This window comes from Nyctereutes procyonoides, unplaced genomic scaffold, assembly GCF_905146905.1.
Source record: "Nyctereutes procyonoides isolate TBG_1078 unplaced genomic scaffold, NYPRO_anot_genome, whole genome shotgun sequence".
Classification (NCBI taxonomy): Eukaryota; Metazoa; Chordata; class Mammalia; order Carnivora; family Canidae; genus Nyctereutes; species Nyctereutes procyonoides.
The window spans coordinates 34,828,842-34,853,036 of NW_026575044.1; the positions used below are offsets into that span (position 1 = coordinate 34,828,842).

Here is a 24,195-nt window from a genome sequence, read left to right on the forward strand (position 1 = left end):
TATTTTCCTATTATTCAAATCACTGCTGCCCAGGCTACAAATGGATTTACCCATTGTACTTAAAATGCCACTTCTCAGGTCAAAAACTTCAAATAGAACTCACTGAATATTCAGCCTCCCAAAAGCAAATGCACTACAGCCCAGATCTCAATTTATCTCAACTGCTGGATAACACAGATCTGCTTTCTCATGGGTGCCCAATTTCAACCCCAACACCTAACCGAACAAGACAGACTCTCAGCAATTCTTTGTGGTGGGAAGAATTCAAATAAAATTTAAGGAAATCCTCATTTTCAAAGATTACCAGCTAAAGAAATACAATGTAAGCAAACATTTTGTGTTCCTGAAATGCCCTGTGTCTACTATGATCAGGTGGAGAAAAGTTATTTCAAGTTCAAATAAAACTTGACGATTGCCACATGGTGCAGAGTCTTTCCACCCCTACACTCCAAAAACCCAATCAGACAAGTGGCCGTAATCTGACTCCCAGAGCTTGGGGGCAGGCAATGAGAGCTGCACTCTGGCCGGGGAAGGCATGAGTGGCAGACCCGCAGCAAGGCAGTGGGGGTAAGTCCTTCTTTGCCCTCAGGGGACAAAGAACGGGGCCAAAAGATGAAATTTTGACTCCTTTGTCAAAATAGATGTGCCGTCTCAGATAGAATCTAGAAGGAACTAGAGGGTAGGTAGGTAATTCTCTTAGATCTGGGTACTGGGCATATTCATAAGAGAAGCATAGAGAAAGTAGCAGGAAAAGAAGGATGCTTTGTTGCCAAATCCTCCAAATATTGGAGACCTGCACCTGCACAGGGAAATTACCCTACGGAGGTGAATCTATCTGCAGTATTTTTCATCAGAAAAATTACTCACCCGGAGGTTCAGCTGCCCAGAAGTGGATCAGGCTGTGTGTTCAGCTAGAAAGTAATGTGGCCGGTTCAGTACAACCCGGGCACATCAACAAACCCCCTTTGTTCTGGGGCGAAAGAAGCAAAACAAATAGTGTTGATCCGTTTTCAGTGAGTGTGAACGCATAAGGGAACACTGCCGATAATAACAGGAGCTATGACAGCCTGTGCCTGCCCAGGTGAGCACTTGTAAGACCAGGGGTGTGTATGTGCTGCCTGGGAACTTTGGGGTTCGCAGCTAACTGAGGCTGTTCAGCTCTGCCCTGGACGGAGATTAGATTCTGTAGGCTTTCCAAAAAAGCTAAATGCACTGTTACGGAGCGTATTTCTCTATTTAGGGTTTTGGGGGTTTGTTTGGTTGTTTGTTTTTTATGATGATGATGATGATGTTGTTTTAATTTCTCTGGCTGATGAAAATTTGAAGTTGAAAGAGCAACTGAGTTTCTTAAATTAGGTCTCTGGAGAAGCATGCGCGAATAGGCAGGGAGATAGAACTTGGGGGACTGGGAAAAGTGAGGGAGACCTGTATGGCCAGGAGGCGGCCTTTTGCCAGGACCTGCCTCTCCTGGTGATCTGTGCTGCTGAAAAGGAACCTAAGGCTTCCTGCCCACCAGCCTCCTTCCCTTCCTGCTTTGTCCTTTTTCTTTTTCCCACTGCCCCCAGCCACAGACCACCAGCACCTCTGGTAGCCCCTTTGCCCTGCCGTCTGCAGGGGCCCTTTCACGTCTGGTGAGCGTGAAAGCCCCCTTCCTAACTTCTTTTCCAATCTGTGAGTTCTTTGAGTTTCGCCCCCTTTGGGACATTTTTAGTATCTCTCCCAGGGCATCCTCCCTGCCCCATTCCAAGTGCTGTTTTGTCTCTTTATTTTCTCTTCCTCTGGGGGAATATGATGTCATTGTCCGCCCAGCTGGGCTTTCTTGAAATTACATGATTCACTTAGAGGAGTTCACGAGCAGAGGACACCTAGGTCGGGGCTGGCTGTCCCCCTTCTGGAGCCACCCCAGCCACCCCAGGCAGAAAGTGGGTTTCTCCTGCCAACTGTGAAGCAAAGTCCCTTATCAAAGCAGAGGCTGACTTGAGATCCTAAAGGTCAAGGGAGCATTCCCCTAGCCCTTTTTGGCACAGCATTTCCCCACTGCTCATGCAGAACCCAGGCTCCTGAGAACAGCAAGGCGTGGGGGTGGGGGTGGGGGTTCTCTTCCTTATATACCAAGGGGAAAGCTATAAAAACTCTAATCTGTTCAAATACCGTTTTCATAGTCCTCTGGTGATCAGGGCCTCTCCACAGCTCTCCGCTCTCACGACTGTAACAGGCAAAGGAGAGGGGGCAAGTGCCTGGAATAATCGAGTAACTAGAGTAATTGCCCTCCATGTCGGGAATTCTAGCCACTTCTTGCCCAAAGGAGCAGCTGGCATTAAATCCCTTCTCCTTTCAAACCGCATCCCTTCTCAGCTCCAAAGATCCTCAGACCTTTCCTAAGAGGAAAACAGACTGCAGGAAGAAAGTGCCTCCTCGCCATGGCTGTCCTGCTGCCCCCCACCCTCCTGCGCTTCCCAACACACACACACAAGGCCCCCCAGAAGAGGCGCGCCCGCCGTCTTTCTGGGCCCCGCAGGAGGAGGAGGAGGCCGCCAAGAAGACGCTGGAGAACAGCGCGGAGGCTTCTGCTCCCAGGACCACTGTCCCCTGCCCACGGCCCCGCGCCGCGGGTCCCCGCACTGGGCGGGGTGCCTGGGGCGCGACACCCGCCTCCAGGATCCCTTGGGGGAGGCGTGTCTGAGGGGTGGCTTCGCGGGTGGAGGGAGGGTGAGGTACCCGAAGGGGCTGCGCCCCAGCCCTGCAAAAGCCTAACGGAGGCCAGGATGCAGCTTTGCCCCGCCCGGCTGTCGCGGACGCCTGGGACTCGGGGGGGCGGGGCCTGGGCGGGGAGGGGCGGGGCCTGGGCGGGGCCTGGGCGGGGGCGGGGCCGGAGCGGGGAGGGCGGGGCCGGCGCTGCGAGGCTGCGGTTTGCCCACCTGGCACCCGCGCGGGAGGCTGACACTGCCGAGCGCCGCGCGTCCAGGTCCGCGGGAGAGAAGGAGGGAGTGTCCCTGTCCAGGCCCCCGCCGGTTGCCACCACCCCTGCCGGTCACCCTGAGCTCCCCTCCCCCGAACGACTTTACCTGCTCCAAAGACGGCCTTCAGGGCTTCAGCGTTCCTGGGCTCCTCCTCGCTGGCCTCCCGCCTAAATCCGCAGTCTCTGCTGGGGGAGAGGAGAATCACGCCCCACAAACCCATTTGCAGAATGCCCAGAATGCGAATTTTGGAGCATCGAAGTGCAAAACTGCAAAAGATCTCCCTATTTTTTTTAATTGCTTTACGTTCAAAATATAAATGGCATGTTAAAAGTACATGGAAACTTAAAAACTAAAAAAGAAGGAAAGAAAGAAAAGAAAAGAAAGAAAGAAAGAAAGAAAGAAAGAAAGAAAGAAAGAAAGAAAGAAAGAAAGAAGAAAAAAACCTTAAAAACTAGTTCTGAGGGGATTAACTCTTGCTCTGAGGTAAATATATTTCCCTCTTAATTCTTTAAGAAACTCGACTTAGGGCAGCCCGGGTGGCTCAGCGGTTTGCCGCCTTCGGCCCAGGGCCTGACCCTGGAGACCTGGAATCTGAGTCCCACGTCGGGCTCCCTGCATGGAGCCTGCTTCTCCCTCTACCTGTGTCTCTGCCTCTCTCTCTCTCTCTCTCTCTCTCTGTCTCTGTGTCTCTCATTAATAAATAAAATCTTTAGAAAAAAAAAAAGAAAGAAACTCGATTTAGACATTTTCCTTTCTAGGGGCAAATCAGTGCAACTGGATGATCTTCAAATATTTAATAAAAGGTGACTAGCATCACCATTTGACTATTAAGCAGACAATTAATTAATTAAGAAGGTTTTCTGGAAGCATTCTTTCTTGATATGCAAATAACCTTTGAGGGGGCCCTTCCCCCCCTTTGAGGGGGCCCGTAGTCGGGCTAGGCTACAGGCCTGGAGTCTTCACCCAAATTCTTGAACCCTGCTTTGGTAGACTGATACAATTTGTTTTCATTTCAGCAAGTGCGGACCTTTGTGTAAGAGAGAGAGCATCATGGTGGCCTTCCGAGGGGTCTGGACTCAAGCTTTCTGGAAGGCAGTCACAGCAGAATTTCTGGCTATGCTCATCTTTGTGCTCCTCAGCCTCGGATCCACCATCAACTGGGGTGGAACGGAAAAGCCACTACCTGTCGACATGGTTCTCATCTCTCTTTGCTTTGGACTCAGCATTGCGACCATGGTGCAGTGCTTTGGCCACATCAGCGGCGGCCACATCAACCCTGCTGTGACCGTGGCCATGGTGTGCACCAGGAAGATTAGCATCGCCAAGTCTGTCTTCTACGTCACAGCACAGTGCCTGGGAGCCATCATTGGAGCTGGGATTCTCTACCTTGTCACACCTCCCAGTGTGGTGGGGGGCTTGGGGGTCACCACGGTAGCACCTTTAGCTCTTATTTTCAAACTGGGACTCCAGGCTTCTTGCAGACTCTGCTAAGTAATACCCCGGTGGCCTGAGAGACTTTCCTAAAATTGCTAATTTATTCCCAAAGAATTTCTGATGATTCTTGATAGGGGTGAAAAGTGATCCCAGCAACATTGAATGTATCCATATATAATCATTGTTTGCTATCGAGTGACTTAAATATTATTAAGTCTTGGTGGCACAAAAATTGTGTTCTTTTTTGCTCTCGCTCTTATCCCAGTGACTATACTAGACTATATATTTAGCTTAAGGCATTTTTATTGCAACTATTTGTTAGCTCACTAGCAGAAGAAACAATTTTGTTTCTTGTCATGTTCATGAGATTTAAAATGATCTATACCTAGGATTACACTTAAAAAAATAAATTGGCATTTGATCCTACTTTTGTTCTTAACTGATTTGGAATATCAGTTGTTAGCTCAGCACCAGGATTGACTTAAAAACTACACACAGTTTAAATTTTAATTGAAATATATATTAATTAATTTAAACCTAATTAAAGGATTTAATCATTGCCTTATAAAATTACAAGACTCTCCAGAAACTCCTTTGTAAGTTAAATGCAGCATTGGCACATTTTGCTTCCTTTGTAGAAAAGGACATTCAGCACAAATTCCCGCTTGGTCATTGTAGGAGTAATTAATTATCTGTGATGGCCCAAAATGAGTGGAAATTTATTCCTCCTTTTTTGGATGCAGGGGGAGTGTCTCACTTGTGGGGTGGAACAGATGACTCCAATTAGCCATTGTCTTTTCCAGCCATGAAATATGCTTTTCACAATGATATGTTATCACAGAAAATGTACTTGTGCTTCAATTCAGATGGAGCATTTTTCTCTTTTTAGGTTCATGGAAATCTTACCGCTGGTCACGGTCTCCTGGTGGAGTTGATAATCACATTTCAGTTGGTGTTTACTATTTTTGCCAGCTGTGACTCCAAACGGACTGATGTCACTGGTTCAGTAGCTTTAGCAATTGGATTTTCTGTTGCGATTGGACATTTATTTGCAGTAAGTTTGCAAGTCCATTTAAATAATTGATTCATTTCATTTATCCTCACCCTAGAGCTGGCCTAAAAATGTTGTGTTTTACAGCTCTAGTTCTTTAGTATCCGGCCACATCTGTCCATTTTAGGTGATTATTTTGCTAACTTTATGATGAGCATCTTGATATGGCTGCTAACATCTTGACCGTTCCTCTAACTGACTTGACAAATGGTAGCAAATTGCAGTGAATGCTTCCTGCTACTAGTCCTGTTCCAGCAATGTCTGAGGTTGTTTTCTTTTTCCCTACAGATCAATTACACTGGTGCCAGCATGAACCCCGCCAGATCCTTTGGACCTGCAGTTATCATGGGAAATTGGGAAAACCACTGGGTAACCATTATGTTGACAGTTTCTGTCCTCTTACAGTTGAGAACAATTACCCATGGAGCTCTTTCTTTTTCTTTCCTCGAGAGGTGTCTTACTTCCTCCCAACCTTGACTCCCCACTTTACTACACCTTTTATAAAGACCAACGAGAGACTAGCACAAATCTACTTTAAAATGTCTCATCTTATATCTGTTTGGGGCCTTTAGTAACAGTCTTTCTTTTTTAATAAGCACTGCTCTGGGCACTATATCTGATAGACTGCTGCAGAATATATTTTACATGGAGGTTGTCTGTGTGGACCAAGTGATAATCAGGGTGGTACGGTGAATATGGTGTTTAAATAATTGAAAGTAAAGCCTTCCTAGCAATAACAAAATATATACAAAAAAAGAAAAAGAAAAAGAAGAAAGAAATGCTTACAAGCACTGCCTATAGCAAAAATATTTATCTTTTTTTGTTTACAAAAGCATGAACCCAATTAATAGTATGTAAGTTGGAAGCATTTGAACTGCAGATGGAGAGGAATAAATGGTACAGACGTTTATGCTGTTATCACCATAGACAGAGCTGGAAACACAAGTGACTTTCGGAAGAGGCACACTTTCCAGTCTCATGGCTAACCTCCTTATTAATGGGGTGGCAGTGCTTCCAGAAAGTAGTGATATCCATTTTTAAATATTGCTATCACTTTTATTTCAATTGTTTCTTACAACAAAGGAATTTAAATCCCTTAAATGAATAATGTGACAGTTTTAAGGCCACTCATATACTAACTTATAATAACCAATGAAAATATGAGACTTATGTAAGCCAGCCTCAAGTAGGGCTACCTCTTATTATCATTTATATGCTGTGAATGCTATTTTACAGCTTTTATTTTTAATTCATGAATATAACAACATGTCACTTAGGTTTTAATCTCATTGACACACTGGTTATTGACCCAGTTACATCCACTCAGCCATAGTGTACATTACAAATGAGAACAAATTATAAGAATACTATAGACATTCACTGCTAAGGAAAGAGTATCGAGTCTTTAAAAGTAATTTCTATCATTAAAAAATGAGACTCAGTATTCAAAAGCAAGATTTTAGACTGAGCTATGAAAAGAATGTCAATATATAGCATCCATGAGATTGGTCATTTTGCCACTGATATATCCATTTATATCTCAACACATTTGACACATTAACAGGAATGGAAATTTTTAATGGGCAGCTTGTAGTTGCTTATGGTAAAAGTAGAACTGTAAGTTCAACTTTATTAAATTCAAACTACTTTTGTAATCAAAATTTAGAAAACTAACAATTTTTTAATTTTAGTTATGAGGACTTTAAAATGTGAATGAAAAAAATAAATAAATAAATAAAATGTGAATGAAAATATATGTTTTTATTAATTACCTACTAGTTGCAGTAGGCTAGCTAGAATTTGATTAGTAGGAAACTTTTTAGCTTGTTGACTGAATTAAATTCCCCTTCTTGGCTGTTTTATATCAAACTTAATCTTATTGAACACAAATGTCCATTCTGTAGTAATGGTTGTATAGATTTTAAAACTAATTTACAACATATTTGCAGATGGAGACTGATAGACTAGAATAATATCTAAATATTAATGGTGAATTTTCTAAGTATGACATTATTTTAATTTTCATCTTCATAATCTCTATCTGTATTTTTAGCAATTAAAACTATTTACTTTTACAAATTTTGAGAGTAATTTTAAAGTACATTATGACTTTCTTTTGGAAGAGCAAAAAGATTTGATCTTTTTGGGTAGCATGTAGCCAGATGTCTTCTTTGTACGTGTTTTAGGAATGCATTATAATTACTTAGCAGTCCCTTGTCTCCCTTTTGGGAGTTTTACCATGGGGAATAGAATCTATCTAATGAGCTCTTATCAAAGGAACAGAATGCAAAGACATTTAGAGGAGGGCTCTCATTTCTCCTTTGAAAGGGCATGGAGAAGGTCAACTCCACACAGTTTCTTTCCATTCAAGATAAGGAGCTTGGTTCTTGCAGCACTCTACAAGTAGTTTCCATGTTAAGTACATGCGCTCAGCTACAGTTCAAATTTTGAATTTTCTTTAGACTTTGCAATGAAGATGCTATGTGAAATTAATTTCCCAAGAGTGTCTTAAGCCAGAAGCATGCCTCGTATTTTTTTCAAATGAGAAAAGTGAAGTATCATGGAAAGCAGTGTAGTAGTTCAAAAGGGAGGTTTGAAATCACACAGACCTGAAATCCCAGTTCAGGCACTTGCTAAGCATGACGTCTTAAGCAAGCTTCTTACTCTCTCGGGGTGTCAGTTTTCTCACCCTTAAAATAAGAATAAGAATCATATCTACCTCAAAGGTTGCTGTTGGAATTATGTGAGTTAATACAAGTCTAAGTACAGCTGGCTCAATAAGCAAGGTTTCTGTTGCTCCACTGAATCTGTCTAATATTCTGCTGCATATATGTGCTCCAAGCAAGCATTGAAGTTTCCTGAAACTGAAGATTTAGTTTATTCTAGACACAATAACAATATGATAAGAAGCTTCCATTTGTTGAATTAAAAATCCTATGGAGTTGCTAGTCTTCAACTAACCATCATTTCATAAACTCAGTACTGGTTTATTTTCCATCAAGTGACCATGGTTAGAACTGTTAGGATGAAAGTGCTCTGCCAGAAGAGTAATGAACAAACCATGACATTTTCAATTAAATCAAATCGCCAGATTTTAAGGAAGAAAAGCGTGTAACATACAGAAAATGACTGATGGCCAGCCTACTCGCATACAATTTTAAATTGTCTAGGAAACATGGAATGAGCTGACCACTATGAAATTAGAACTAATAAATACTTCTCAAGTATTATTTCAACTTAATTTTTACAACCCATGAGATATGTGTTACTATAATCCTCACTTTGCAGATGAGGAAATTAAGGTTTAAGAAGTTAAGTAACTGGGGCACCTGGGTGGCTCAGTTGGTTAAGTGTCTGCCTTCAGCTCAGGTCATGATCCCAGGAGTCCTGAGATGGAGACCCCCATCAGGCTTCCTGCTCAGTGGGGAGTCTGCTTGTCCTTCTGCCCACCGCACCCCCGTGCTCGTACTCTCTCTCTCTCTCTCTCAAATGAATAAATAAAATATTAAAAAAATAATAGAAGAAAGAAGAAGTTAAGTAACTGATTTAAGAACTCACCAAATTGCTCAGTGGTGGAGCTAGGATTCCATTTTTCGTGCTCTGCTGAATAACTAAGGCTCAACTGAAAAAAAATCTGTATGTTGATCGCGATTATGTAGAAAACCAACATAAGATGGCGATATTAAGAAAATAAGGTAAGTGGTCTCCAGAAAATTTTTTTCTATTTTAGTTGAAGAATTCTCAGTGCACTTAATGTGCAGTACCATCAACAAGGAGCTCACTTGACTTTAAGGATTATCAGAAAATAAAAAGAAAATAATTAATGGAAGCAAGAAAAGAGAAAATTGTCTTTCCCTGTTTTCTGTTCAAATGTTATTTAGCAATTTATGGATCTCTGACATGCATATGGTATATGTTCTTTTATTCTTTTCAATCCTGCTATCTTCTGCACAACACATTTGCTCTCTTAATGTAAACCAGCTAAGCTCTATATTCATGAATTGGTCAAAGGAATAGCTCTCCTCCACTTTCACTCTATAATTCTCCCATCTTTTCCCCCAGATATATTGGGTTGGACCGATCATAGGAGCTGTCCTCGCTGGTGGCCTTTACGAGTATGTCTTCTGTCCAGATGTTGAACTCAAACGTCGTTTGAAAGAAGCCTTCAGCAAAGCTACCCAGCAAACAAAGCGGAGCTACATGGAAGTGGAGGACAACAGGAGTCAGGTGGAGACTGAGGACTTGATCCTAAAACCTGGAGTGGTGCATGTGATTGACATTGACCGGGGCGAGGAGAAGAAGGGGAAGGATCCATCAGGCGAGGTGTTGTCGTCGGTATGACTAGAAGGTGGCACTGAAAACAGACAGGACCCCTCAGAACTGTCCTCAGATTTCCTTCCACCCATTAAGGAAACAGATTTGTTATAAATTAGACACGCGCAGGGTTGTTTTTTCATGTCTTATTATTCAGTCTAGACAAGAACTATTTCTTTGTTCTACCAGGGAGGAATGGAAGAAACCTATTTTGAATTCCAAATCTAAAAAAGAAGTCTTCTTAAAGTGTCCCCAAAGCAAATAGGAATCTAGTTCATTGTCACCATTTATGAATAATCAATTTAAAAATGTGTATCAGGATTTGGTTAAGTCTTGCCTGACAGAACTTAATAGACATACCTATCAGCTTATTCCTCCTCGGCCAGGACTCTGGGATTGCCATTTCTCATTTTATTTATTCCAGAGTCAAGTTTTTCAATGGCAAGGGACAGTATGTTCCAGAGTCATGCACATTCAAGAGAGAACTATAACCAGCTCTTTTATGGGCAGTCCCTTATTATAAACTACCTCGGCAAGAGAATATTGATAAGGGTCAATATTGTGAACGGTTTCCATTTATATTTCAAATACCCAACTTTCATCCGGAACTCCAATTCATAATATTCCTTCCTCTTCCTCAGTGCCCAAGGTATTGTGGACCTAAAGCCCAGAAATTTGAAGAATGTTCAGAAACCCTGTATATTTATTGGTTCCATCTAATAAAACAGCCAAATCCTAAGAAACACACATTATGACAAAACAGGACAAACAGTCTCATAAGGTCTTACTGTGGAATGGAAGAAAAATTACCATTATAAAAAATCATAGGGAAAGAGGAAATCTATATTCTGGAATCAAACCATTGATCTGTTTTCAGTGCACATCCTCAAATACACCCCATGAGGTTAACAGTCTAAGCTTTTAACCACTTAACCATTTTGCTTATATTTTTAATTTATTGGCAAAACTGGGGGGGGTGTTTGTTTGTGACTTGGTTATCTATATTTAAAACATTAGCTGAGATTTCTTTTTGACAAGAACATGACTAGCCGAATCCTCACTATTTGTTATGAAACTCCACTCACTCTGGAAGGTGTAAAGTGGCCCTGTCCAGTCCCCATTTCTGCTGCTCTCTCACTTCTCATGAGATTTGTTGATAATCTTCAGTGTAACGTATGATGATACTTTAGTGAATTAAAATGCATGAGAGACAAGGAAGGCCATGGTTACAGGGTAAAAGGGTGAGGACATCAGAACACTCAGAATTCAATGTTGATTGGATAACCAATCTTCGATTTACAGAGATAATCTACACAGTAGCCCAACGCAGCTTTTAAGTACTTTCATTACTGACTCATTTTTTTGTCAAGATATTTTGCATTTCCTGTACTGCTGTGCCTTAGTTTGGTAGAATGGTCTCTGGAAACCAGTCTCTATCATATTAACCATCTAGGCTAGACTTTATCTTAGACAAGGAGCTGCAAGTGTCAATTTGACTGAACAAAAGCTGGTAGTGAAGCAAAAACCCATCACTGCAAAGAATGGCTTGAAAATAAGCTGATAATCAAGGGCTTTCTTCTCCCATGCATGGTTCCAACTGTGTGCCACTTTTTAGTGTTAGTGGTAGGTGTATGTCTGTGGCAGTGAGATAATGGACCACTGTTAAACCTGATTCTCTTCGGTGCTAGGAAAGTGACGTGCATGGTTCCCAGGGAGTCATCACACCAGGGCAGCGCCTGGAAGTGTCACTGATGGTTTTTACGGCAGATTGCTAAATTTCAGGCCCCTTGCTCAGATGTCTGGTGAGCCACATTCTCCACCAGTGAGACCCATCATTTCCTGTTTGGGGCAGCATCTATAGGAAGTAGGGTGAGATTCTAATGATGGTTTATGCCTGTGTTTTCAAACATTTGCACAATATACCACTAAAGGCTTAACATGGGGGGGCGGGGGTCAGCCTAAAAGATAATGCTATCAACCAGCAGCAAACAAGTCAGCTCAAATGTTAGGTTAACGAGGAAAAGTTAAACAGATTTTTCAAATACAATTACAATTTACTGGCTTACAATCTCTTTTATTCAGCCATATGGTTTACTTCTTACATGCTCACTTTCATACTCACTTTGAGTTAAAGTATTTAATATGTTAATACTTAAAAAAGGGCATGAATTATGTTTTATAATTTGTTTTCCAGCAACTAGGAGAGTGCCTGACACTTAGTAGGTATGTGTTAGTTACTAAAAATATGAATTTCATTTAGGATTTAAGAATGTAAATAATTTCCTTTTTAATCTTGATTTTGCTCAGTGTTTAATAAAAGCTTGACTTCAAGGACTACTAAGGGAAGGCAATATAAATGTAAAAACCATAAAATATATTTTTGCATTCTACTATTTTAGAAGCATGAAGTGAATGAAAGCTTTGGCACTTTTTTTCCCCTGCATATGAGACAACATATTTTGTATTTCACTCAAGGCTCTGCCAGTAAAAAGTAATGAAATTGTACCTTTCTAATGACATCTATGCAGCAGGGGTCTATTGCCTTGTGGATGGCACCAAATTATCCAAGTGTATTAGGAGACGAGGGCTTTTTCCTTTAATCCCTTCTTATTAATGAAGTGCATCGTGCTGCTCCCAGGAGAGTGCTGCTGACAGATATACAGAAAAGAGATCAGAGAGAAAAAACTGGAAGGACATAAATGAATTATACCCAGCCAGGAAGCAATGCCAACCATCTCTTCCCTATGGAAAAATACAAGCGCCCCAAAACTTAAGATGGTCCCTACAATGAAAATGTATATAGTTTGTCAAAAGAAGTGCAAAGAGTAAGAGTCATTTTTAGGTTTGGGGGCTTTCTTAAACTTTGGGGGACCAGAATTTGAATATATTTTTTCATTGTTGCAGTTGGCATTTTTTTCAGAGTCCTAAACTTTTACACTGGAAGGAAATATTTTCTGGTACCCAAATTGTTGCCTAACTGTAAGATCCCTACACTTTGTTTCTACCATTTAATGCTTTTCATAAATTCTTACCCTTTCTGACTTTTCTAATGCAGTTAATAGGTACTAGCTGTCGCTCAGTCTCGAAAATGTTACAAAGGGATTACAAATATTCGAATAACATATATATTGGCATTAAACTATCTGATTATTAGAGGTCTGATTCCAAATAGGACAAAATATTCTTCTTAGGGCAAGAAGCCAGGCAACTTACTTACTGGTTTAAATTCAATAAAGAGCAGAAAAATTCGAAAATCGAATAGCAAATTCAAACACTAAAATTAATCCTGGTGAGGCCCTTTGTTGCAGCATGTTGCTACTATCCCCATGTGTCATGAACGTTTGACAAATTGCCTTCGTGACAGTAGGAGCTCAAAAAAAGAGCCTTATCAGACAATATAAGCCTGATATAACTTCTCATTATAAGCCCTATAGAATGTGCAAATGCAGAATATCTTATACCTGAAATAATTCTGTCTTTCTTAATATGTTTTTGGCACCAAAATTATTAGGAAGATGTGACTACTATCTGGAAAGTGTAATGAACTAAACTCACTTTCTTTACCACCAATTTTGTGTTTGCATTGGTAGGGTAATACTTTATAGATCACCCCAAAATAACAGTTAACTTTTGAAATTCATAGTTCTCTGAAATACATAGAAGACATTTAATTCAGTGCTCAAAACCTGGGGCCACTCACTTTTTGGAAATGACCATATCCTGTGAAAGCAGTTATAGTGTTACCCATGCAAGGTAAAATCCAAGAGCTAAAAAATACACCTAATTTATATAACCCATGAGAATATATTTTTAGATTCTCTTCAGGATTAATTAAACAGGCAGTTTATGAAAATATAATTGTTTATCACTTTTATGACCCAAATCACAATTGTAATTCATGATAAACTGATGAGAATAAACTGAACATATGGTCATATTCACAATTATTTATTAACTGAAAATGTTACTCCAACGTCAGAGCTAATGTTGAGATTTAAACTGTAATGTCTAATATTTGGAATAATCTATTAAGTATCAGCATTGTGGTTGATTTCCATGAATTATGTTGTATCTCATATTACTAAATCTGTGCAAATAAACTTTTACTGTTTAAAAGGTAGGCAATGCATTTGATAATGTTTGAAAATTCATTCACAGTTTTTCCAAGTTAGATCTTAAGAGCATCCTTTAGAATGACCCAAAGACTTAGCTATTTGAGTATAATGAACACCAAATGAAACGGTGGTGGGATCTATATAATGAAAGGCAGGTTTCAAAAGGCTGCAGAGTATACATTATAGTGGGCCCTGATGTACACAGTGAAAATTGTGTTTAGTGGGCTTACTTCTAAACGTTCACATCCATGCAGAATAGGCCATTGAAGATCAGCTGTCATTCCAGGGAGTCTAAAAGTGAAGACCTTAACAACTGTGACTCAGGTGAGGCTGGTATTGCTAAATAGATGATCCATCCTCAGGGCATTTGGCAGATTCTAGCAACCCAGATGGATAATGTAGACACCATGAGTACTGGGACACTCCCTTGGGTTCTTAGTTTGAGGGGCTCCTCAATTTTGAGAGGTTATAGGCTCCCTAGGGGAGAATTGAGGATCATCATTTTTGTATGTGTAGTGTGTACATCGGATGAGTAGTGAATGGTGCCTTCAGAACCCAATGGATATGTACCTCTCTTACAGCATGTGTCAGGATTAGCCAATATAGCAATAGTAGTATTTCACATTGTAGTGAAATAGTTTGCATAGGTATCTGTCTCCCCTACTAGGTTCTAAACTCCTTAAGGGCTAAGATGGTATTTCATTTATTCTGTATCCCCCCCCCCTTCCTCAGCATTGAGCACCAAGGCTTGACATCTTGCTCAATATGTGCTCATTACATGAATGAATAAAGAACTTAAGGAATACTTCACAATCATTAGGAAATACTACAAAGCACAATACCTCAATCCAGTTGGTTTTTGCTATTGTGTAGATGTGTGCTAAATATGTGAATTCTTATAGTTCCATTTAGGAGACTGAAATTAGCTCAAACCAAACATTAAAGCAAAATCAAAGAAAACATGCACAGAAAGTATAAAACACTAATTGGATTTCTAAAATTTATACCTAATGAGTAGGCAACAAGACATGTTTTCATTGCTATATTTATACAATGGCCAGATGTTAGATGAAATTTAGCTCAATGAGTATTTCAGCAAGAAAAGTATTTTAACAAGCATGGGAAGCTAGAGATATAAATGTCAGCCTGATTTTAGATAATTATCCTGCTTGGAAAATGCCCAAAACAATATGTCACCTGAATAACTCTTACTATTTTTTTTTTCATTTTTCTACCTCTTCATTCCTCAGGTTTAAGGAGACATTGAGAACTCTAGAAAGCTGAGTTGAGTTTACCCCGTACATAGAAACCTCTGAGAAACCATGGCACTGATTTTTGAAAGCTTTATGCATAGCATAGTTATAGCACATGGCTAGTATTCAGTAAAAGCATTGGTGGATGGATGGATGGATGGATGGATGGATGGATGGAGTGAATGGATGAGTAAATGCAAGAAACACTCCAATCTGGAGATATGAAGTTCATCTGTGAACAGATGGCAATCATAGCCTATATTCCTTCTTCCCTTATGAACCATGGCCATGGGTCAGAAAGGTAGAGGAGAAATGCATGGATTAGAATAATTTTCAACTATGAGTACATATATGGGGCTTTATAATTTCTAAATCTTACTCTCAATCACTTAATCTTTATTAAACGGGGTAACCATTATCATGGTTTTCATTTCCAAAGATGAAAAAAACCAAGTGTCAATGAGATTTAGTAAATTACCCAAGATTATACCCAAGATTAAAGTAAAAACTAAGGGCACCTAGATGGCTCAGTCTGTTAAATATCTTGATTTTTGCCTCAGGTCATGATCGTCGTGGGAGTCGTGGGATCGAGCCCTGCATTGGCTCTGTGCTGAGTGTCGAGCCTGCTTGCGATTCTGGCTTTCCTTCTCCCTCTGCCCCTCCCCACTCATGCTCAGTAGAGCAAAAATTGGATCTCACATTCCAGTTAATCCCATTTCCCTAAATTATTTGCCTAAATCACACAAAATTCTTCCATTTTTCCCATTAATCTCTCAGTTTAATTTCCCATCACCCATGTTTCCTTAAATGGCAAGAAATATATTCTATCCATGCTAGAGGAAATCCTTCTGTACAATGCCAACAAAGGGCAGTATATTAAGTACTACAGACCTGTAGTATCACAGACCTTAGAAGAGAGTGTTGGGGCATCTGGCTGGCTTAGTCAGTGGAACATGTGACCCTTGATCTCAGGGTTGTGAGGTTTGTACCCCACATTGGGTGTAGAGATTACTTAAAATCTTGAGGAAAGAAATAAAAGAAAGAAAAAGAAAATGGGGATACTCTGGATAATTTCAGACATTTTTTTTCATTGATATCTTTCCTTTAAAAAAAAAGATTTTATTTATTTATTTATTTATCTATCTATTTATTTATTTATTTATTTATTTATTTATTTGACAGAGGGAGAGAGAACACAAGCAGAGGGAGCAGGAGGCAGAGGGAGAGGGAGAAGCAGATTCCCCACTGAGCAGGGAGCCCAATGCAGAGGCTCGATGCCAGGACCCTGGGATCATGACCTGAGCCAAAGGCAGATGCTTAATCCACTGAACCACCCAGGCACCCCTGATATTTTTCCTTTTGAAAATATTATAAAGATCACTATTTGAGGTATTTTTCACTTGATCCAGGAAAGAGAATCAGAGATTAATTGTGAAGTCACTGATAAGGTCTTCTACATTTCAATAATAATAACAATAATAGCTTTTCAATGATTGAACACTTACTGTGCACCAGACATGCACTTCACACTTGTGTATGTATTCCTCATAGAAACCTTATGAAGAAGGTATTGCCATTATCCCCATTTTACTGGTGAAGAAACAGAGGTCTAAGGAATGCAAGTAGCTTGTTCAAAGGCGAATAGTTACAAAGTGGTAAATGTGGGATTTGAACCCAGGCAGTCTGTCTAGACTATTCTGAGCACTGCCCCGTGCTGTATCTTCCCTGTGGTACTGTAGGCTTCCAATTACTCCAACATTCATATCTGCTTTTTCCAAGCCTTTGACTTTTCATATCCAATAAAGATTGCAGTGTGTTTAAACTTCTCATTTGTTCCCGACCTCACCTCTCATTATCATTTTGACCACCTTTGAAGCAATTATGTAAATATTCAAGTACAAATGCTACAAAGATAAATCGGCTAAACTTACAAAATGTTCTTGAAAGGGACTTCGAAGGACCAAGAAAACTCTTTCTTTACTGAGCAGGGCTTATGACAGACATCCCTTACACAATATACCTTCCACTATTTAGCTTCAATTTCCTGGCTATTAAAATAATAAAATAAAATAAATTGTAATAAGGGAATCAATAAAATGGAGTTTGGAAATAGTCTGAGCTTACCCCAGATCAGACTATAAGGTTTATATTTTTGGGTTTTCTGTTGTTTTTGTTTTTTAAGATTTTATTTATTTATTCACGAGAGACAGAGAGAGAGGCAGAGACACAGGCAGAGGGAGAAGCAGGCTCCCTGCCAGGAGCCCGATGCGGGACTCAATCCCGAGACCCTGAGATCATGCCCTGAGCCGAAGGCAGACGCTCAACCACTGAGCCACCCAGGAGTCCCATGTTTACAGTTTTGGTTCTTCTGTGTGTTTTGTTTTTATTTTAGGCAGGGGGTGGGGGACAGGGGGTGGCATAGGCAGAGATAGAGAAAAACCCTGAGATCATGACCTGAGCCAAAATCAAGAGTCAGACACTTAACCGACTGAGCCACCAGGCACCCTTACAGACTGCATTTTTTTTAAATAAGATAAAATAAAAGTTATTTTGAGCGGGCTAAGTTGTAATATCATTACAACGGCAACAGCTCTGGGAGTAATTGAATAGAATAACCGCGGCCAGTACTTTCCCTTGCCTGCAAAGACAGAGGAGAAAGATTTTCGTGCACAAAACAGAACTGAACACACACCGCGTACCTCCGTGTTTGCAGAAGACAGGATTGCAGGTTGAGTCCCTAAATATTTTGACTCAGACTCTCAGAAGACAACAGTCTTTTGAAATATAATGATGTATACCCAGCGACTATGAGAAACCATTTGATTCAATTTCAGGCTCCCATAGGGGAAAGCGGAAAAACAGGGCAGGGGGAGGGAGCGTGGGCAGGAATCCCACAGTCACAGCCAAGTAAGGGTGGGGGGGCCTGCTAGTACTCCTGCCCACCCCCCGCCCAGCACAGAAGTTGCTAGCATAGCAGTTGCCCCTTGCGCAGAAAGTCCCTGTGCTAAGTCAGCACATTCCTGTCATCCTATATTGAATCAGTGCCCCAAAGAGAACTGGACTATGCTTTGTCCTCCACAGACTTGAGCCCCCATCTCAATTTTAATTGTCAAATGTCACGCCAAAGGGAAACAGGCTCCTCCCACGGAATAAAAGTGCATCTTGATTTTCAGCAAGGAACGCAGGATGAAAGCAGGATCTCCCCCATTTCCCTCAAGAAATCTAGCCTCCAAAATGTATTTCTTTGAAAACGAAAACTTAGAAGCCTAAATCTCAGCACATGGCTTCTAGAAATGATTCACCACATTAACCTACTCCAGGATTTCAACGTCAAAACTTATCACAAAGGATGTAAGCTTTATCTTGTTGTTTTAAAAGCCAATCTCATGGAAGCAGTTGCAGAAACAAGGAAGAATGACAGCAGCTGAGATTTCTCTGGTGACCCGCAGTAAGGAAGAGTGGAGAAAAACTGATACAGATTATTCAGCCCTGTGGTGTTGGTACATTGTGGTTAAATCATTCATATTCTTTGAACTCTAATAAAAAATTCTCATCAAACAATGATGACATTTTCATCTCATCAAAATTTAATCACAAGAGTATTGTAATTCTGATTTTCTTCACCTCGGTTCAAATTGAAAGTAATTGTCAGACGTCATTTTAATTCTAACCATTACATCCCTTCTTACATGTTCCCCCTCACATTATCATGGCCCATTTTGTTCTCTAAGAAGCATGTCATTTTTTTTCTATTATTCAAGCAGTTAAAAAGAACTTTGTTACCTACTTACAAATAGTACACTTAAGGCTCATTTTAAAAAAGCATTTGAGATAACAAATTAACATGAATGGAAAATGTTTCCTTGAAACACTGAGAGACACAAGGGGTAATAAATTCTGACTACAGAATTGTTTGATGTTGGAAAAATACTTAATTGCCTGAATTCTTGAGCTTTTCAAAAACTAATTTTTTTTTTCCTTAGCAACCCTCCGAACGACGGGCTTAAAATGCACAAAAGCAGAGAGGTAAATATAAGCTTGCTTAATTTTCTTCCATTGACACTTTGGAAAAATAACTCTGCTTCACCCCAGTTGAGACAGAGAGGCGGCTCCCTCCTGGAAGCGGCAAAGGAGTCCTGCTGGCTGCATCCAGGTATATATGGAAATCTAGTAACAAAACCCAAGAGGACTGTAAGATTTGGGATACCAGGTGTGTTGTATTTTCTGTTTCCCATAAGAAACATGTATCACTGTCAGAATCAGGAAGGGAAAAAAATGAATGACATATTTAGAAAGACATAAGAGGGTCTGACTAGAATGTATGGGTCAGAGGGTCGCACAGAAGATACATAATGTGGAGCTTATGGGAATCATTCTCATAGCTGCATCTATGTCAAAGAGCAGAAAGGTCCAACCAAGGCAAGGATTCTACACGCAAATTCTTATGGGGTGAGCAGGCCAGCAATGGGATGGAGTCCAGAAGGCCTTTGGGGAGACTGGGGCCAATTGGGACAAACTCAGCTCAGCAGATTTTGTCATCTGGCAACTTGGGTCCCATATGTTCTGATCGTCTAATATTTTAGACAAGCTTAATATTTCATATTATGAAGTCTCAAAATCTGAAATGTTGGCCAATGTGTTGGGGTTTTGTTTTGTTTTGTTTTGTTTCCAAAGAGACAAAGAACATAAGATTGGACCAGGCTCAAGTATCACCAATTTGAGACTCTTACTCTAAGGCCTCTTGGACATCTTTATTTATATTCCTCACATACCTCAAACTGAATGTGTCCCAAACTGAACTAATTCTCTTTTTCTCCTAGTCTGTCTCTCCTCTTATATGTCTGAAACACAGAGTGTCTAGACCAGAACCTGTCAGCCACATGTTCATTCCCCATCATTTGCCAAATTGAAGATCTCATTCCTTCTTGCCTCCAACCTTACTGCTTCTACCTTGGTTCAGGTCAATGCAATAGTCACCTAAATCATTGCACTACCCTCCAAACCCAGGGGTTCTCGACCAGGGGTAACTTTGTCCCCCAGATGATAATTAGCAGTGTCTGTAGACATTTTGGTTATTAGAGATGGAGGCAAACTTCTGGCATCCAGTGGGAAGATGCCAGGGATACTTCAAAACATCCTACAATGCATAAGATAGGCCTCTACCCCCACCAAGGAATTATTTGGCTCAATATGTCAATAGTGCTAAAGTTGACAAACCCTGCAACTGATCTACCTATCTTCCATCTTGCTTCCCTCCAAGCAAGAGGAATAATTCTCTCTTAAAAAAAATTATATATATATATATATATATATATATATATATATATATATATATTCATGAGAGACACAGAGAGAGAGAGAGAGAGGTGCAGAGACACAGGCAGAGAGAGAAGCAGGCCCCATGCAGGGAGCCTGATGTGGCACTCGATCCCAGGTCCCCAGGATCACGCCTGGGGCCAAAGGCAGTGCTAAACCGCTGAGCCACCTAGGCTGCCTGGAATAATTCTCTCTTAAAAATGAAATCACATTTCAGAATTATCTTTTAAAAGTTATCTTTAAATGAAATCATTGTCTTTTAAAGGTTATCTTTTAAAAATGAAATCACATACCTCTAGAAAAATCTGGGAGGTTTATTTTTCTATCCAAATTCCCACCCATATAAAAAAAAAAACCAAATTCCCACCCATATGTTTTTTTTTAATTTTTATTTATTTATGATAGTCACACACACAGAGAGAGAGAGAGAGAGAGAGAGGCAGAGACATAGGCAGAGGGAGAAGCAGGCTCCATGCACTGGGAGCCCGACGTGGGATTCGATCCCAGGTCTCCAGGATCGTGCCCTGGGCCAAAGGCAGGCGCCAAACAGCTGCGCCACCCAGGGATCCCCCCACCCATATGTTTTTGCAACAAGAATCCTTTTGCTCCAGAAAAGGATGGGTCCTCAGCTCCAGGGAGTCAACTTTTATTATGCTTATCCAACCAGAGTGATTTGATGGCCCTCCCTATGATTGGTTTAGGAAAGGGCCTGAGAATAATTTGTGTGACATCATCTGAGAAAATATTCTCTACTCTTCAAAGGAGGCAGTGATAGATTTATTTCCCAGATGGCCATAATAACTCCTGCCATTCTTGTTTATGTGTACCTTTGCAATATGACTTCACTGTTCTTCAAATCCTTTTCTTATCCCTTGGATTTGAGCTGTTCCTGTAACCCACTTTCACCAATAGAATGTTGCTGGGTGGTTTTGTGGGCTTTTGGAGGCTAGGCTTTAAGGTGCCTTGTAGCAGCTCTCACTTCTTCAGAACACAGCCTCAAGACTGCCGTGTGAAGGAGCCCAGTCTAGTCAACTGGGAGAGACCGCTTGGAACAGGTAGGCCAGCTATCCCAGTCATCCCAGCTGAGGCCCCAGACAGGTAAGGGAGCTTATCTTACACCGTCCAGCCCCCATTAAGCCACCAATTGACTGCAGGAGAATGAGTGAGTCTAGGACAGAACAGCAGAAGTTCCCAGCTAAGCCCAACCCAAACTACTGACTCACAGACTCATTAGCACCTAACATGGTGATTGTTACAGGCCATTAATTTTGGATGTGGTTTGTTCTGCCTCAATAAATAACTGATCCAAAGACATGAGGAAGGAACGTGGCCTTTCCCTCCTTCTACTCTTTGGATGCTATTGTGTGAGGAAGCAATATCTGGCTTTTTTAGCCATTCTGAGAGACATACCTAGCACATCAAGGAAAGCAGAATAGAAGGAGAAGAGTCTGATGCTGCCAGATATCACTGAGCTGCTGAATTAACCTCCCTACCTCTAGACCTCTTGTTATGGGATAGAACATAATAAAGTTCCCTTATTATTTAAGCTATTTTCATTTAATCTTTCTCTTACTTGCAGGGAAAAGTGTCCTTCCTTGGAATTGCATTATCCTGAGGATAAAACTAAAGTCTATTCATTATCTGGTCTCTGCTCATCCTCTAGCTTCATCTCTTGATTCTCCCCCACCTTGCCCCTCACTCTGACTGGCACATTCACCTTGAATTTCTTCAGTTCTTCAAAGGAGCTACACTCTCCCTATCTTGCTTGGGGCCTTCACGTATCTTATGTCCTCTGACTGGAGCTCTGTGAGCCCCAGAACCACATACCATCACTCTACCTTTCACTTCGAAATAATTTAGTGGTGTTTTGTAACATTTATATTAATAGTTCTACGAAGTTTGCCTACTTACAACATCGGTCTGGCCCCTCTGTCCAGTTCTCCTCTCCTCCTAAAGGCAATTACTTTAATTTCTTTTAACTAAATATTTTGGCAATTGCTTCTATGTCTCTAAATAATAGATTTGTACTGCTACTTGCTTATTTTTTTTTTTTTTAGTTTGAGGTTTTAGACATTGGTCTACGGACTCGCCACTATTAAAGCAGATTCATCGTCTTCCCTTCTGTTTCTAACACACAAATACATATACAATCTTGCTCTTTACAGTTGAGTCATGAATTGCTATACTTTCTTTGCTTTTCTTCCATTTTTGTTGTTTCCCCTGAGGTTAATAATAATCTTTCAGGGTTCATTTCTTCATTTTGTATGTATTTATCAGTTTAACTCCAAACCCTTCATCAGTTTTCCAAATCTCCTCTTAAGATGTTGAGACATAGCAGGCACTCTCAATGGCACCTTTATGAAAAACCCTTTTCTATAGCCTTCTGCGGGATCCAGCCTGGACTGCTGGAGCTCCTTAACTGGTAAGTTTCTGCCACCCCAGGACCTCCCTACACCATCACCTTGGGAATTCTCTCTGCCTCTCTCCCGTGTCTCTCCTATTCTCTACCTTCCTCTTTGTCATTGTTGTCATTGCTGTTTATTTATTTATCCTGACAATTGATTATAGTCTGGGAATAGAAATTTTGAAGGCTTCTGGAAGGTGAGAAATATGATGCTATTTGTTATACTGAGTCTCTCTCTCTCTCTCTCCCTTTCTCTCTCTCTCTCTCTTTCTCCTTCTCTCCCTGCTCCCCTCATCTCCCACACATCCCTGCCTTTTTCCTCAGCTTATGGGCACATCAATTTTCTCCAGCACATTGATATTTTGTAAGGATATGTCTTGCACCTATTTTAATTCACTTTATTTTGTTGCCAGGCATACAATGAGCTTTTTCCATTTCAAACTCAGATCCTTCAAGTCCAGTATATTTACTTGAATTGTCCCTTACATCCACTTTTCCCTTTTGTCTTTTTGAATCTCCTATGATTCAGATACTGCACTTCCTGTACTACCACATCAGATGCCTAGTTATCCTTGACTATCACTCACATTTAAGTCTGGGGACCAAATCCTCCAAACACAAGTGTAGCTCCTGAGCTGTGACTTCACTATAAGGTGACTTGACTTGGCAGCTTAGGTGAGGAACCCTGGATATCTCCATCTTTGGCTCTCTGTGCCAAGGCTGGCCAGATTATCCAAAGTATGTTCTTCAGTCTCCTGCATGGAAGATGAAGGCCTGGCTGGTCAACGTCTGCAGGCTGAATGCAAAAGGGCTGGGAGATGGTCTCAACATCCGGTATTGTACACATTCATTTAATCTATTTCAGTATCGTAGCTCCATCCTCAACTTACCTCAGTCTCTCTCTCTAGAAAAAGTACACCATCCTTCTCTTGCCAGGGCTATTGATTGTTGAGATCTAGGAACCTGACAACTTCAAAAGCGAACTTTCAACCAAACCCCCTCATTTGAGCCTTTCTGATGCTCCCTCTTCTACAAATTCCAGGCAGTACCCATCTCTGAGCTGTGGGTCCCACGTACATTGAGCGGGATTCAATCTCCCACTTCTGCTGAACCATCATTCTCTCATCCATCTGCTTTCCAGGTTACAAAATTTTGTAGTTATTGCTTCTTTTCTCTTCTTCCTTTCCTTTGGGGCTTAAGACTTTTAAAAATCACTTTAGAATTGTTTTATGGGGAACTTGGCAGGGAGTTAAAGCGTTTAATCTTCCATCTTTGCACAGAAATCCTCAAATCCCTTCTGTTCTTTGTTTAACAACGTTACTTCCTCTGAACCCCCTTGAGCCCATGT

At 40.8% G+C, this 24,195-nt stretch overlaps 1 protein-coding gene across 2 annotated transcripts; it reads left to right on the forward strand.

The window, feature by feature from the left end:
- Positions 1 to 478: 478 nt before the first annotated feature.
- AQP4 (aquaporin 4) lies at positions 479 to 13,869 on the forward strand. 2 transcript variants are annotated; one of them, XM_055324388.1, is made up of 5 exons: positions 479 to 567; positions 3,977 to 4,391; positions 5,284 to 5,448; positions 5,734 to 5,814; positions 9,508 to 13,869. In XM_055324388.1, exons 1-5 carry the CDS (start codon positions 536 to 538, stop codon positions 9,784 to 9,786), a joined length of 972 nt encoding a protein of 323 aa, XP_055180363.1. In that variant the 5' UTR covers positions 479 to 535; the 3' UTR covers positions 9,787 to 13,869. The 2 variants fall into 2 exon arrangements, with proteins under 2 accessions (XP_055180363.1, XP_055180364.1); XM_055324389.1 differs by lacking the exon at positions 479 to 567 and adding an exon at positions 1,007 to 1,081.
- Positions 13,870 to 24,195: the final 10,326 nt, after the last annotated feature.